The sequence below is a fragment of the Poecilia mexicana genome, unplaced genomic scaffold, assembly GCF_051168715.1.
Source record: "Poecilia mexicana isolate PSO_F unplaced genomic scaffold, ASM5116871v1 scaffold_21, whole genome shotgun sequence".
Classification (NCBI taxonomy): Eukaryota; Metazoa; Chordata; class Actinopteri; order Cyprinodontiformes; family Poeciliidae; genus Poecilia; species Poecilia mexicana.
The window spans coordinates 14,350,386-14,362,959 of record NW_028263390.1 but is presented as its reverse complement, the minus strand read 5'-3'; the positions used below and the strand labels follow the sequence as shown (position 1 = coordinate 14,362,959).

Genomic DNA, 12,574 nt, shown 5'->3' with positions numbered 1-12,574 from the left:
AGAACTTTGTAAAACAAACTACCCTGAATTTACAGTATATCATCTTAACTGGTAATGAATTAACTTCCCTCAATCATCCAGCTATTCATTAATTTCTTCCATTAATTTTGCCCGTGTTTGCTGTATAAATTGCATGTTTAGTAACAACAGAGTGAGATTACATCATCTGGCCATAGCCTCTCTAATCATCTGGGTGCACGTGGGGAACTGGCTGTTAGCCAAACCGGAGCCGTTTGTCTCTCGAGCGAACTACAGCATAAAATAGTTACACTTTCTAAACGAAACTAAGCCAAAATATACTGAATTGAAATATAAACGTTTAATACACAAAATTTCTTACCCCACTGATCTGCTGCATTCGGACCATTCGTCCTCTTTGAAAAGTTTCCCGAAGTTTGCAGTTAAAGTCGGGCTCGTCCCTCTGCTAGTAACGGTGCTAGCAGTCCGTAGGGTTAACCGGCTGTTTGTCGTCCCAACCGGGAGACATCCACGCGACATGCCGCTGAATCTGCTTCCTGGACGGGAAGCACGCACTCGGACGCTACAGCAGACACTGCGAATTGTGGCCAGCTTCATGGTGACCTCTTACTTTGTTTCTGGGTCTCAGAAGGGTCCTTGACTCTCCGTTAGAGTAGCACACAAAGGAGTCTTTCCTAGAGGAAGAAAAGAAGTTGAGATAGTCTCCGGCTACTGATGGAGGTGTGGTAACTTCAGGGGCACTCGGAAGTATAATTGTCCACAGCCCTGTGCTTTCTAAAAACTCCAAATATAACAAATCTCCAATAGGTTAAATGGTGGTTTATAACAATACAACACGTGCATAGGATGCCAAGTAATTAACGTGCAGTCTCTCAACCGCAACTCACTTTAAATGTGATAGTTTCTCTCCGAACAATTGATTTTTTTCTATCGAGCGCTTTTATGACTTAACCGTCACTGCCTTCAGATGTTTATTATGTTAAAACAAACCCCGGAATTTCCAAGTAAGCTCAGAACAGTCGCTTTCTTTACTAATATGGAATTTTACAGGTCCTTTTTTGGATTATTTAGAAAATCCGAGGGTATAGTGAACGCATCACAAAATCAGCAAACACTCCAGTGCAAGTAAAGTTAAATCAGGGAGCAAGAAGCACATACACTCGTGATTAAAATCTTAAGATCTGGTAAGAAATTGCATGTGTTTTGTGCTGGTGAATCATAACCAGGCTCCAAGAAGAACTTCAAAATGTAAAAGAAACAGTAACATGAAACAGGATATATTAAATCAAATATAGAAGACAAATGACTGAAAACTGCATTTGAAATCAAACAGGGATAAATCAGCTAATTAAAAGTTTGCATTTTTATGTAATGGGGACGTGTAAGACAGATATTTTCAACTTATTGACAGACAGTGAGGCTTGTGGGACAAACAAATCAAGTAGCGGACCATAAATGACCTGTGCTGAGAAGAGGAAACTGACATCTTGAAAATTCAGTTTTTATTTTTACAGAATAATGGAGCTTCAGGTTGTGCAGGCACGTCAAGCCCTGCCTTGATGTGATAAAATTTTGGGCCAGGTTTTGTTCTTAAGTAAGGGCCCTTGTCCATGCGCTGATAACATTGTTGTTCAGCCCATCAGATCCATGAGCTTGTCTAGAAGAAGAGTAGCTTTCTCTTATATTATCATAAATTTGACCTAATCTAAGTCTTATTGAAACATTTGGAGTTGGATGGCAATTGGAGTTTCCATTCATCCATCTGTAGATTTTAGTCTATTTTAGAATGCAATTTAAACTGTCAGGGTCTTCAGAGTCTGGCACCACAGGATTTTACAGATAAAATTAAGAGGGGCAGATACCATTTTGGTTGCATGCAGCCCCAAAGCCATGGCACACAATAAAATTATGTGCAAAAAAGCATTCATGCAGAATTTATCTTTTATAAACAACTTGATTGTCAAAGTCTTTATCCCCCACTGTTGCAGGAGAACATCTGATATGATCATATGACTGGTGTGTAACTCAGACCTTAGTAACCTTTTGCACTGTAATTGATGTTTAAATACTTCACATGCTACTGATTTCTCTCCAGTCTAAGGAAAATAGTGGTTAGGCTTGATTTTTCAAACATTATGCAATATTTGAAATATTTCAAAATAATCCTCATGCCAACAAAGACTTTGATTTATCTTCTGCCAATATTAGTCTTGTTTTTCCCTTGGTTTGAAGTTTCTTTTTGTCTAGTTCATCTTTGTTAACTATTTACCTCCCCTCAATCTGCCTGTTTACTTTCTTCCACAGCTGTTCCTAATCCCCCAATTAACTCACCTGCATTCTGTGTCTCTGTGGAATAACATGAGATAAAAAGAAAATGTTTTCTTGTTGTCCTACTGTGAAAAGTATTCTTTCACCTTATAAAATAACCTTAACAATAGAATTTGAGCATAACATTTGAAACCAATGCTAGAAATAAAAAAAAAATTTTCTGGCTGCTGGACACCAAACATGACTTATGACCAGTATGCCTGTCCAAGAGTGCTGGAACTCAAACACACAACAATTTTTGCTTCATATTTGTTTATATAGAAACTAGACCTTCAACCCAAATAATGTATCTCTGAGACAATCCTGTACGAATTTTATTAAAGTTTGCCTTTTCAAGTTTTTAATAGAAAAGGCAAATAAATCTGCAAATCATCAGCAAAATGATTTTGAGACTAAAGACAGAGCTGTGAGACGCACCATAACTAAGAGGGGACATTCAATTAATCAATAATACCAATATGGATTATTAAAGTTCCTATTTGACAGAGAGGAATGAACCATTCCAGTGCATGCCCTTGATCCTAACAAATACCTTCAGACAAGTAGAAAATACATAATAGTATTCCCTTGTTTTGTGTCCCCAATTTAAATACAAAAAAAGTATTTAAAGAGATTTAGTTTTTGTTGCGAGACATTGTTTTCGCAACTGATTTAATTACACTGCAGAATGTTAATTTATGATTTTAAAAGTCTACATAATGTGTGAACAAATCCACATACAGTCGAATTCACTTTTTTTTTAGTCACTGTATTTCTATTTGTTGTTTGAGCATGCGCGTAAGAGAAGCTGGTTGTACCTGTTTTAATTTGTCTCACTGTCAGACATAGGCCCACACACAAAGAAAACACCTTTAAAAATAATTTGGGCGTGGATGGGAAAATCTTTTTCGGATGCTTATTTCAGTCCAGGTTCTCGTCTATTTCAATTCCTGAATGCCACAAATTAAAAGTAACAAACTGCGCACAAATCTGAAATGTTGAAGGAGAACATTTTTTAAAAAGTTTCTTACAGTCTCCGTACATTTATGGTAGAGGCGTAATGGCTCTCCCAGCTCAATCACACCTTTTGCGAACATAATCACTTCAGACTAAACCGACCGGACCTCATTCTTCATGTCACATCTTTTCTGGTACGTGACGTGGCGCAATCCATCGCCCTAACGAAGCCACGGAACAATTCCAGCTTTAAGGCTCCAAAGATAGCTCCATTACGCATGTGGAGCGCTTTGTTTTTTTCTGCTCACTCTGAGCGCTCGGCCCCAGACCCGGAGATGCTGCTGAGGCGCTTCACTCAGCCAACACCAGAGGACAAGATTTGATTTCTACGCACAACAGTTAAGGCAACAGGTAAGGCTCTTGCTTTTAATCAAGTCACCTCTGCATGAGATTAGGAGGACATGTTTTCACCTCCTTTCTCAGGAAATTGTGAATGGAGATGAAAAGATTACGAGATGTAAGTGTGCGTTGCGGTCCATTCTCGATCTTAATCAAAATAGCCATATTCATACAAATATATTTTAGGCATGAAACGGATTTTTTATTTTTTATTTTTTGGACAAAATATTTAGAATTTCCTAATTATTTTAACAAAATATGCAGATTTTGATTAATTCTGTACCACGAAGTTTCAGGAAATATATTGCCTGATGGTCTACTAAAATTTATGTTAAGAAGATTCTCCTTCTTGAGAGAGAAAACCTAAACAAATTTTGTTAAAATAAAATGAACACAATTATTAATTATTTTTGATATATATTTTACACATAAATAAATTGAACATCTTCATTACACCAGAATCCACTGGATTTTTATTTTTATTTTTTTATTTTATTTTTTTTGCTAGGATTGTTCTGAATGAAAAAAAAATAGCTTACTTCACAGTTATGTCTTCTCGGTTGGAAGCAGAGGCAATACTAGATGCCATGTAGAAGAATTTTATCTGATTTAAAAGATAATTTGATGCCCCACTTGTGTTCAAGATAAAAACTAATACTTGGACAAAGACGTCATACATCACAAGTTGTGAGAACTAGTTTGGTCACTAGCTACGCCTTTGCCTGTTCTTTGAAGAACCTGTTAAGCCAGTGATGGGCGTTGGGTGGGTTGACTCTGAAGGAAGAAGGAACACAAAAAGGACTTTTAGACACCCAGTTAAAAAAATACACATTACTGTAAATTTACTGGAGTTTCCAGTAATGTAAAATATAGATTTTCTTTACAGATTCGAGAATTACAGAAATCATTGTTAAACTGTAAATCTAAAGTTTGTGTTTCTGTCTTATGCCAGGTGAGTCATCTCTATTAATGTGCATAGGAGAGACAACATTCAGAGAAGGACGATCCTCTTGAAATCTCAAGGCTTCCCCTGAAATCCAGCGTAAACATGAGGGACAGACTAAGTCAACTGCAGGAAATGCCCACCGCCAGTGACGAGTCGGTGGACTATCAAGAGTCCACCTTTTCTGACTCCTTCAGTAACGTCGACCTGGAAGACGAGCTGCCTCATCAGGCGATAGTGTTTGACAACAGCCCTGCTCTCAATGATGTCTTTTCTCAATCCCAGGACATACATAGAGAGATACAGCTTATCCGACTTGAGGTTAAAAGGCTCCGTGAGCAGAACTCTCGCATTCTCCAGGGCAACACTAACATGAGCACAATTAAGAAAGACTCCAATGCTATAGGAGCCGACATAAAGAAGAGGGCTGAGGGTATTCTAAATTACCTGCACAAAATGGATGGAACAGCTCACAAGTTAGAGGAAGAGCATGGTGAAAATTCTGCAATCACACGCATCGCCAGAACCCAGTACGCTTGCCTCAGCAATGGCTTTCGAGACGCAATGTTTGACTATAACGAGGCCGAGATGGCCCATCGAGAGAACTGCAAAGCCCAGATCATGAGGCAGATGGAGATAGTGGGGCGCGATGTATCAGGCGAAGATGTGGAGGAGATGATCGAGAAGGGCCAGTGGAACATCTTTAGTGACAATGTTGTGAGCGAAGGAAAAACGGCCCGATCGGCTATGTTCCAGATTGAGAAGCGCCATCAAGAGCTCGTAGATCTGGAGAACCGAATCAAGGGAATCCATGAGATATTCCTGGACATTGCCCTGCTGGTGGAGGAGCAGGGCCCAATGGTGGACTATATCCAAACAAATGTTCAAAAAACCGATGCAGGCCTACAAGACGCCATTGTCAAGCTTAATCTAGCTAAAAAGCATAGCAACAATAACCCGTTTAAGAAGATGTTTTGCAGTTGCTTCCCATGCTCCAAGTAAGGACCAGAATCACATACAATGCAATATCTTTGTTCAATACATTCCAGTTATTATTGCAAAGCAATACATGTCACTGTTGTTGAAAGACAACAACTTTAAGGAGTTCAATGAAGGTCTGAAGGTAGAGCAATTAGCACAGTCATTTAGACTGACATATAATATATATATACTCATGTAAAACTTGTTTCAAATTAAATTAACAAGTATCTCAATTCCTGCAATGGACTGGTGAATTGCTCAGGATGCCCAATGGCTGCCATGACCCTGAGAGTGAGAGTGATTTATATATATATATATATATAGACACTTTATATAGAAAGTGTCTGCATGGTTCTCAATTCATTATTTTATTAATGGGGTGTGACAAAAATTTTTTTAAATTATTGTTGATGTAGTTATTGCCATTGAGACTTTACTGGTCCCAAACTTTACTGGAACAAATTAGGTAGAATGAAGTGCCATTGTAAACCTCCTTGTTTAGAAGCAAAATATGTTTAAAGGATGTTGACAGAAGTGTAAACAAGACTGCCTCTAAAGTTTGTGCAATTCAGCCGTCCTTGATTCATTTTAGATTGTTAATTTTAAGTCACTATTCATTATAAACAACAATGTGTAATTGGTGAGATTTGACATCTTTTGGCTGCAACAGAGAATAAATGTTTATGGTACAATCATATTGTTTAACGACATTTTTTTTTTATTACTTTTTTGTATATTTACTCCTTTCTTACCTTTTTTCATAATGTGGTTTCTTGTATAGAGTATTAATGTATCAAAGCTACCAAACCACTTCATGTAGCTTTAGAGATGCCTACAAATCTGAACGTTATCCCTGCATAACAAACATTGCGTCTAACAAAGACCTTGCAGAAGGATTTTATCATGACATTACTTTTAGCTAAAATAATTTTTTATCCCATTATGTCTGAGATTGCTGTGATGCTGATGTTCTTCATGTGATAAATATTTATAAATAACATGTGCCAAATAATGCACTTTCCTGTACCTCAGGAAAACATCTTGTGTCTCTCTGAAGGGACTTCTTTTGGGCTGGGTTAAGGAGATGTTAAGCCGAGAATCCCTGTTCACTGAGCTGTGGAAGGGACAGGTCCGAACTGAAGGTTCAGGAGACTGGATAATTTTAGAAATAGGCCAGAGATATCCAAAGTAAGTCAGTCCTTTAAATTTGAAATATTTCCTTCACTTGATGCAATGTGGAGGAGCTAATTCTGTCATAATGTGTTGTTGGTTGATTGTTGATTCAAATGCAGAACAGTAGAGAGTTGGAACAAATGATGAAAAGGTATTTAATGAAAAACATGAGCAACAAAAAACATACAAAAAATCCACAGGGAGCTGAGCAGAATGCAAATAAAATCAGAGGAAACAATAATTAGATAGCACAAGGCAATATGAGAGATACAGAGAGGAAATGGAAGTAACAGTAGGAACCAGCAAGGAGTGACTGAGAAAGAGGTGTAAATACTGGGAGGTTGAATGCTGAACAAGGACCTGAGCTGATGAGCTAACAGGCTGCAAGTGTGAGAGGAAAAAGCAGTAGGCAGCCTGAAGAGAAAAAGAGAAAGAGCAAGTGACACATTGGGGATTAGGAAATAATTCTAACAAATAACTAGATATACAAAATATAATAAAACCTAGAGTAACAAAGGAAAGGACTAGACACAAGAAATAATCTTATCTACAATCACCAAAAAGGAACTGATGAAAAAATAGAAACAAGGCAGAATTAATAGAAAATAGTAAGAAACACAAATAACAACAAAGCCTAAAACAAACTCAAACAACCCAAGATCCTGACAAATTTAGCCATTTGATTTAGATCTGTTATAGCAGGAAACATGCAGGTCACCTGCCATTGAGGAGTGACGGTGGACACCCACGACATGACTTTTTTTTCTCCTTTCTCTTTTCTTAGAGTTCGTAATTCTTCCAGCGCTTTCACCACATCGGTAATATATACTAATACAACTCATTTCAGATTATTTACATAACAGCAATACACAACAAATGTCGTCTCAAGGCACTTTACAGATAAAAAGTCAATTCAGTTCAATCATATAGAGGGATTCTTAACTCAACATGCATGAACTATGCAGGCTGTTTTTCCAGTTCAAAGGGAAACTCTTTAGAGTTTTGAGAAAAAAAATTACCGGCAGGTGTTCCAAATGGATTCTTTGATAGGACTGACTCTTTATTGAGTCTCATAATGGCTATGCTAATGCCAGAAACTTGGTCTTTGAGGAAGTTATGGTGTTTTAGTGGGAAGGCCTTGGTATGTCACCTGTGAAGGGGTGGCAGGCGGCTGCACACTGAGCAGACAGCTGACTTCCTTCTCGTCAGAGTGAAAAAATGCCACAAGCTCTTCGGATGAAACAAACAAGATGAGCTGAAAAGGGTTTTACTTGCTTTTTGGATACTGTGAGACTCCAAAAACGGTAAGTTGTTTTAATTTTTTAGTTGAACAATTTCAGATTTGTTTTCTCAGTTAAATTGAAGCCACCTGTTGATATGAGGGTAGCTGTTTAGGGCAACTTAATTAATGCTCAGCAGCTTGGTGCTAACACTGTTTTGGTGTCGATAATAAGAATGCGCTTGAGATTTTCAGCAAATATGTCAAATATTCCACATTTTTAACCAAAGATGGTGAAAGTAATTTTCGAGAGCTCTTAATTTTGAGACTGCATTCAGCAAAACTCCAAGAACAAGATTATATTTTGAGTCAAATGAGACCACCAAAGTATTTGTAAATCAAGCCACACTTGCATAAGATATTTGTAACACACCTTCATTCATTGTCATTACCCCTGTTTTCAGTAAATTATCTTCCTTGTTCCTGGTTTAAAAAAAGACATTCCTTTGAGCCAGTCATCTGTGACTGCTTTCAATGTAACAGATAAAATGTCACTGTAATGCAAAATACAAACTTGCTAAGAGGCAGACATTTTTTTGTGTGGATGTCTAAAAACATTTAGAAAGCTGCACATCAGATACAGATAAAGTGTACACACCCCTGTTCAAAATGTTATGTTTTAGAGAGGGACAAAAGTATGCTGTGGTTAATTTCAAAACAATTTCAACTTTTAATATTTGATTTTCTATGATTGAACTGAAAAGGAAGGAAATGTCCTCTAAAAATGATCAAACAGCTGCAACAATTTGGTTACCTAACTGTGAACATTCATTCTTCCAACTTATCCTAGTATTTATCTCAGACAAGAATGGGGTGAAAGACAGAATATATCACAAATAACTATGAACATCCATTAACTTATCTGCTGACCATTCTCCTGCTTCACTTTGAGCATTTAGGCTTCTTATTGGAGTCTTATCAGCTTGTTTGAAAATTTAAAAAGTTCTCCAAATCTGTAAGGCTGAGAGGATATCTCTTGTCCACCACCTACCTGCACAGAGATCTGCAGGTGACTGTAGATCTCTGTGATTTAGTCTTTTATTAGGACATTTCAAAGGTTTATTAGTCTTTAAATCCCACTTCATCTTCAGCTTTCTTGTATAGAACTAAAGGGTGTTGGTCAAAAACTATTATTTAGAACTATTTATCATTTCTTCCACCTTCACAAAAAAGCAACAAAATAAATCCAGTTCATCTTGAAGAAAAGCAACCCCATCATGTGCCACAGCCAATATCTATAGTAGACATGCTGTTTGAGCATTGACTTTTGGAAATGTGACCCATAAGGTTCATCCATAAGGTTCAGACCATAAGCTAGTCTTGCATTAGATTTGGGAGAAAACATGCATTTTTTTGTCACATGTATAACACAAGCTGTTCTTGATAGACCTTCCTCCAGCTATAATATAGTCTAATTTTGCCCCTCCAGCAAGGAGTGACTGAGAATCTACTGGGCATCTAATTGGGGAGTCTGTTGCTTAGCTAATAGTTTGTTTTTTTTTTGTTTGTTTTTTTAAAACACAATCTCAAATTAAAATGTTGAACTATCCTGAGGATGTCCAAAATTAATTTTACGTAAGCCTCAGTTTACAATTGTTTTTGGTCTGACAATATATTTCATCCACCATTTTAGATCCAATAACCAACATTTTCTTCATGTGGGTTCTTAGGCAAAATGCGGGACATGCTGGTGAGACTCCAGACCATCAGCGAAGAGCAGGAGGACTATGAGCCGGAGCTCACTGGACCTGAATACGACGTAGACAAGAAGACTCTGACTCAAGATGCTGTCATTTTTGATTACTCTACAGAAATGGATGATATCCTGCAGGAGTCGCATTCCATACGCAAAGATATGTCCATGCTTAGTTTGGAGATTCAGCGCCTGAGGATCCACAATGAGCGTTATGGCACAACTGTGGGACGTCTCACTTTTCTGAAAAGGGACTCTGACTCCATTGCGAGAGGAATCCATCATCGAGCAGAGTCTCTGTATAACCAAATACAGAACCTGGGTAAAGAGTGCAGCAGGCTGGAGGAGAAAAATGGTCCCAACGCTGCAGTTACTCGCATTGCCCGTACCCAGTATGAAACGCTCATCTGTTCCTTCCGTGAAGCCATGAGTGACTACCATCAGATTGAGGAGAAACAGAGAGGCGCATGCAGAACAAGGCTACAGAGGCAAGCTTCCATAATGGGGGCAGAAATGAGCGAGGAAGATCTGAATGACTTGGTGGACAAAGGTGGTGAGGGCTGGACCGAGCTGTCCCAGAACCTTTGCCAGGATGGTAGCCGTTCATGCCGTTCAGCCATGGGTGACATCAAAGGCAGACATAAAGAGCTGATGGACCTGGAGGCCAGACTGAAGGAGGTCCACGAACTGTTCCTCGACATGGCCATGCTCGTAGAAGAACAGGGTTTACTTGTTGATAATATCCAACTTAATGTGTGCAATACGGAGGAATATATTGAAGATGTAAATTGTAAATTAGTCAAGGCCAAAGTTTACAAGAAGAAGAACCCTTGTTTGCAATGTTGTCCCTGGCTACCATGCTGGAAACAAAGTGGAGCATTCTAAGACTTCAGTCAATAATGTGCAATTTATCGAACAATCAAATTTATGAGACAGATGTTTTAACCGCATAAAAAGAGATGGGATCAGTATGAAGTATAGCTTGCAATCATTTTAATTAATGGGAACTGCAATCTTTACAGATACTCAGATACTCAAATTTTTGGAATTACTTCAGTATGTGCAGCTTGATATTTAATGCTTATTAGTATAGTAAAATTTCTCTATGATTACATGAATTCATCAGTGGAGGTGTGTTTGTGACATCAGATGAGTTGAGATTTTAAATGGAGAATGTTTCAGTTTGGAATAATTTTGTTTAAAGATGTTTGGATTAAAATGAATTCCTGCTGCAGTCAATTGTTTCTGAGTGACCCACATTTTGGTACACAAACAGACCTGGAACACGTGGGGAAGCAGCTCACATGTTTGGAAATGAGTAAGAATTGGATTCACGAGAAGAAGAGGGTTCACAATTTACACAAGACGGTGAATTACAGACTTCCCAGTGTCCATGTGCAATTCTAAGACGGACATGGTTGGGGTTTTTATAATAGGAACTTAGGAGATACTTTGTTTTTTTAAGTTATATTTTATTCTTTTTAAAGTCTATTACTTCATTGAACCCATTGATTTTCTTTTTTTAAAGGAAACTTTCAGTGTTTATGTTGGACCACAAAAATCATACATAAGAATCCTGAAACGATAGATACATGCTGTTGTAGCTGAAAAGTGCTAAACGGGAGCAGTTAGGAACTTTAGATGATTGCGGAAAAGTAGTTTTCAGCAATGAAGTCTGCATTTGTCAATGAGAAAATCCAGTTACATTTGTCTAATAGCTTCACAATATAGCAGTTAAAGACTCCATGAATAAAAATGAGCACATTTTCACAATCACTAACAGCATATCAGGTCACAGACCGGGGTAGAAATCACTCAAAGCCTTGCAATAACTGCACCAGCACTTTTAGATGCTTCCACATTCTATCAACCCAATCAGTTTTGATGATGGAGCATTTTTTGAGGATAATAATCAGTTTTGGTACTGAAGCAAAAAGCATTAGATTGTTTCTTTGGGAAAGTAAAATTAACCCAATGACATAGCAAGGAAGTAGTTTGTATTTCAATCCAACCATACAGTTATAGCAGTAATTGAAAAAGAAACGGTCCTCCCTGCAAAGCTGATCATCAACCACTGATAATGTTTTTCTTAATGAAATCGATGCCTCACAGAACTCAAGCTGTCCTAAATAAATAAATTAAAAAAATAAACAATAAAGTACTAATTGTGTTTTTCATTCATTGTTCTTAAACTGCCATGGTCCCTTGAGATTAATTACAAAAACCTAATTTAAACTTCTTGAAATGATATTAAGCAGTGTCACAATGTTCAGCAGTAAACACTATTTGGCAGTGGTATGTTTTGTTGGCAGAAGTAAAGGAACTAACATGACATTCTCCAAGAGTGATTCACTTACTACATTTGCCAGGGCATTCATGTCCCGATAGCAGGTGTGTCCCAGGTTACTTTAAGAACAACCAGTTACGAAAATTGGCCGCCTTTAGTGGCTGACTTGTGAGCACTACAAATGACTTTAAGAAGGTATTGTCTTTGAAGCTGAAAGAGTTTCTTAAGAGAAAAAGATAATACTGTATTTAAATTGTAATATTGTTCTTATACATTTTAAAATAAAATCAGATTTATTTCTGAAATTGTCGATTTTGCTTGACACTAATCATTGGATCATTGACGGCTTTACTTTTCTAGAACCTGATGCATGTATAATCCACGTGTGTGAAGTCTTTTCTAGAAGTAGAGGCCGGCCAAGCTTTTCTAGAATTGAAGGCTTGTATAACTCATTGTGTAATGTCTTTTGTAAAAGTAGTGGCACACAAACACATAGCGATGACGACAATATAAAAGGTAAGCTTGCTAATTATAGGCAGTAGCTTCTCGCAAATAGTCTTTTGTTCAGGCTTTCTT

At 37.6% G+C, this 12,574-nt stretch overlaps 3 protein-coding genes across 4 annotated transcripts in view; 2 read left to right on the top strand and 1 right to left on the bottom strand.

Annotated features, from left to right (window-relative positions):
- mthfd1l (methylenetetrahydrofolate dehydrogenase (NADP+ dependent) 1 like) overlaps nucleotides 1-860 on the bottom strand; it is a 28,022-nt gene extending 27,162 nt beyond the window's left edge. For both annotated transcript variants that reach the window (XM_088001901.1, XM_015013991.2), the window contains exon 1: nucleotides 341-860. In XM_088001901.1, coding sequence (XP_087858027.1) covers nucleotides 341-576 — 236 coding nt within the window. In that variant the 5' untranslated portion in view covers nucleotides 577-860. The remainder of the gene's footprint in view (nucleotides 1-340) is intronic.
- Nucleotides 861-3,404: 2,544 nt separating this feature from the next.
- Nucleotides 3,405-6,261, top strand: LOC106934221 (syntaxin-11-like). Its single transcript, XM_015013986.2, has 2 exons — nucleotides 3,405-3,654; nucleotides 4,595-6,261. The coding sequence occupies exon 2, from the start codon at nucleotides 4,691-4,693 to the stop codon at nucleotides 5,585-5,587; it is 897 nt and encodes a 298-aa protein (XP_014869472.2). The 5' UTR covers nucleotides 3,405-3,654; nucleotides 4,595-4,690; the 3' UTR covers nucleotides 5,588-6,261.
- Nucleotides 6,262-7,825: 1,564 nt separating this feature from the next.
- LOC106934220 (syntaxin-11-like) lies at nucleotides 7,826-10,950 on the top strand. The gene is made up of 2 exons (XM_015013985.2): nucleotides 7,826-8,043; nucleotides 9,689-10,950. Exon 2 carries the CDS (start codon nucleotides 9,694-9,696, stop codon nucleotides 10,594-10,596), a length of 903 nt encoding a protein of 300 aa, XP_014869471.2. The 5' UTR covers nucleotides 7,826-8,043; nucleotides 9,689-9,693; the 3' UTR covers nucleotides 10,597-10,950.
- The last annotated feature ends 1,624 nt before the right edge of the window (nucleotides 10,951-12,574 follow it).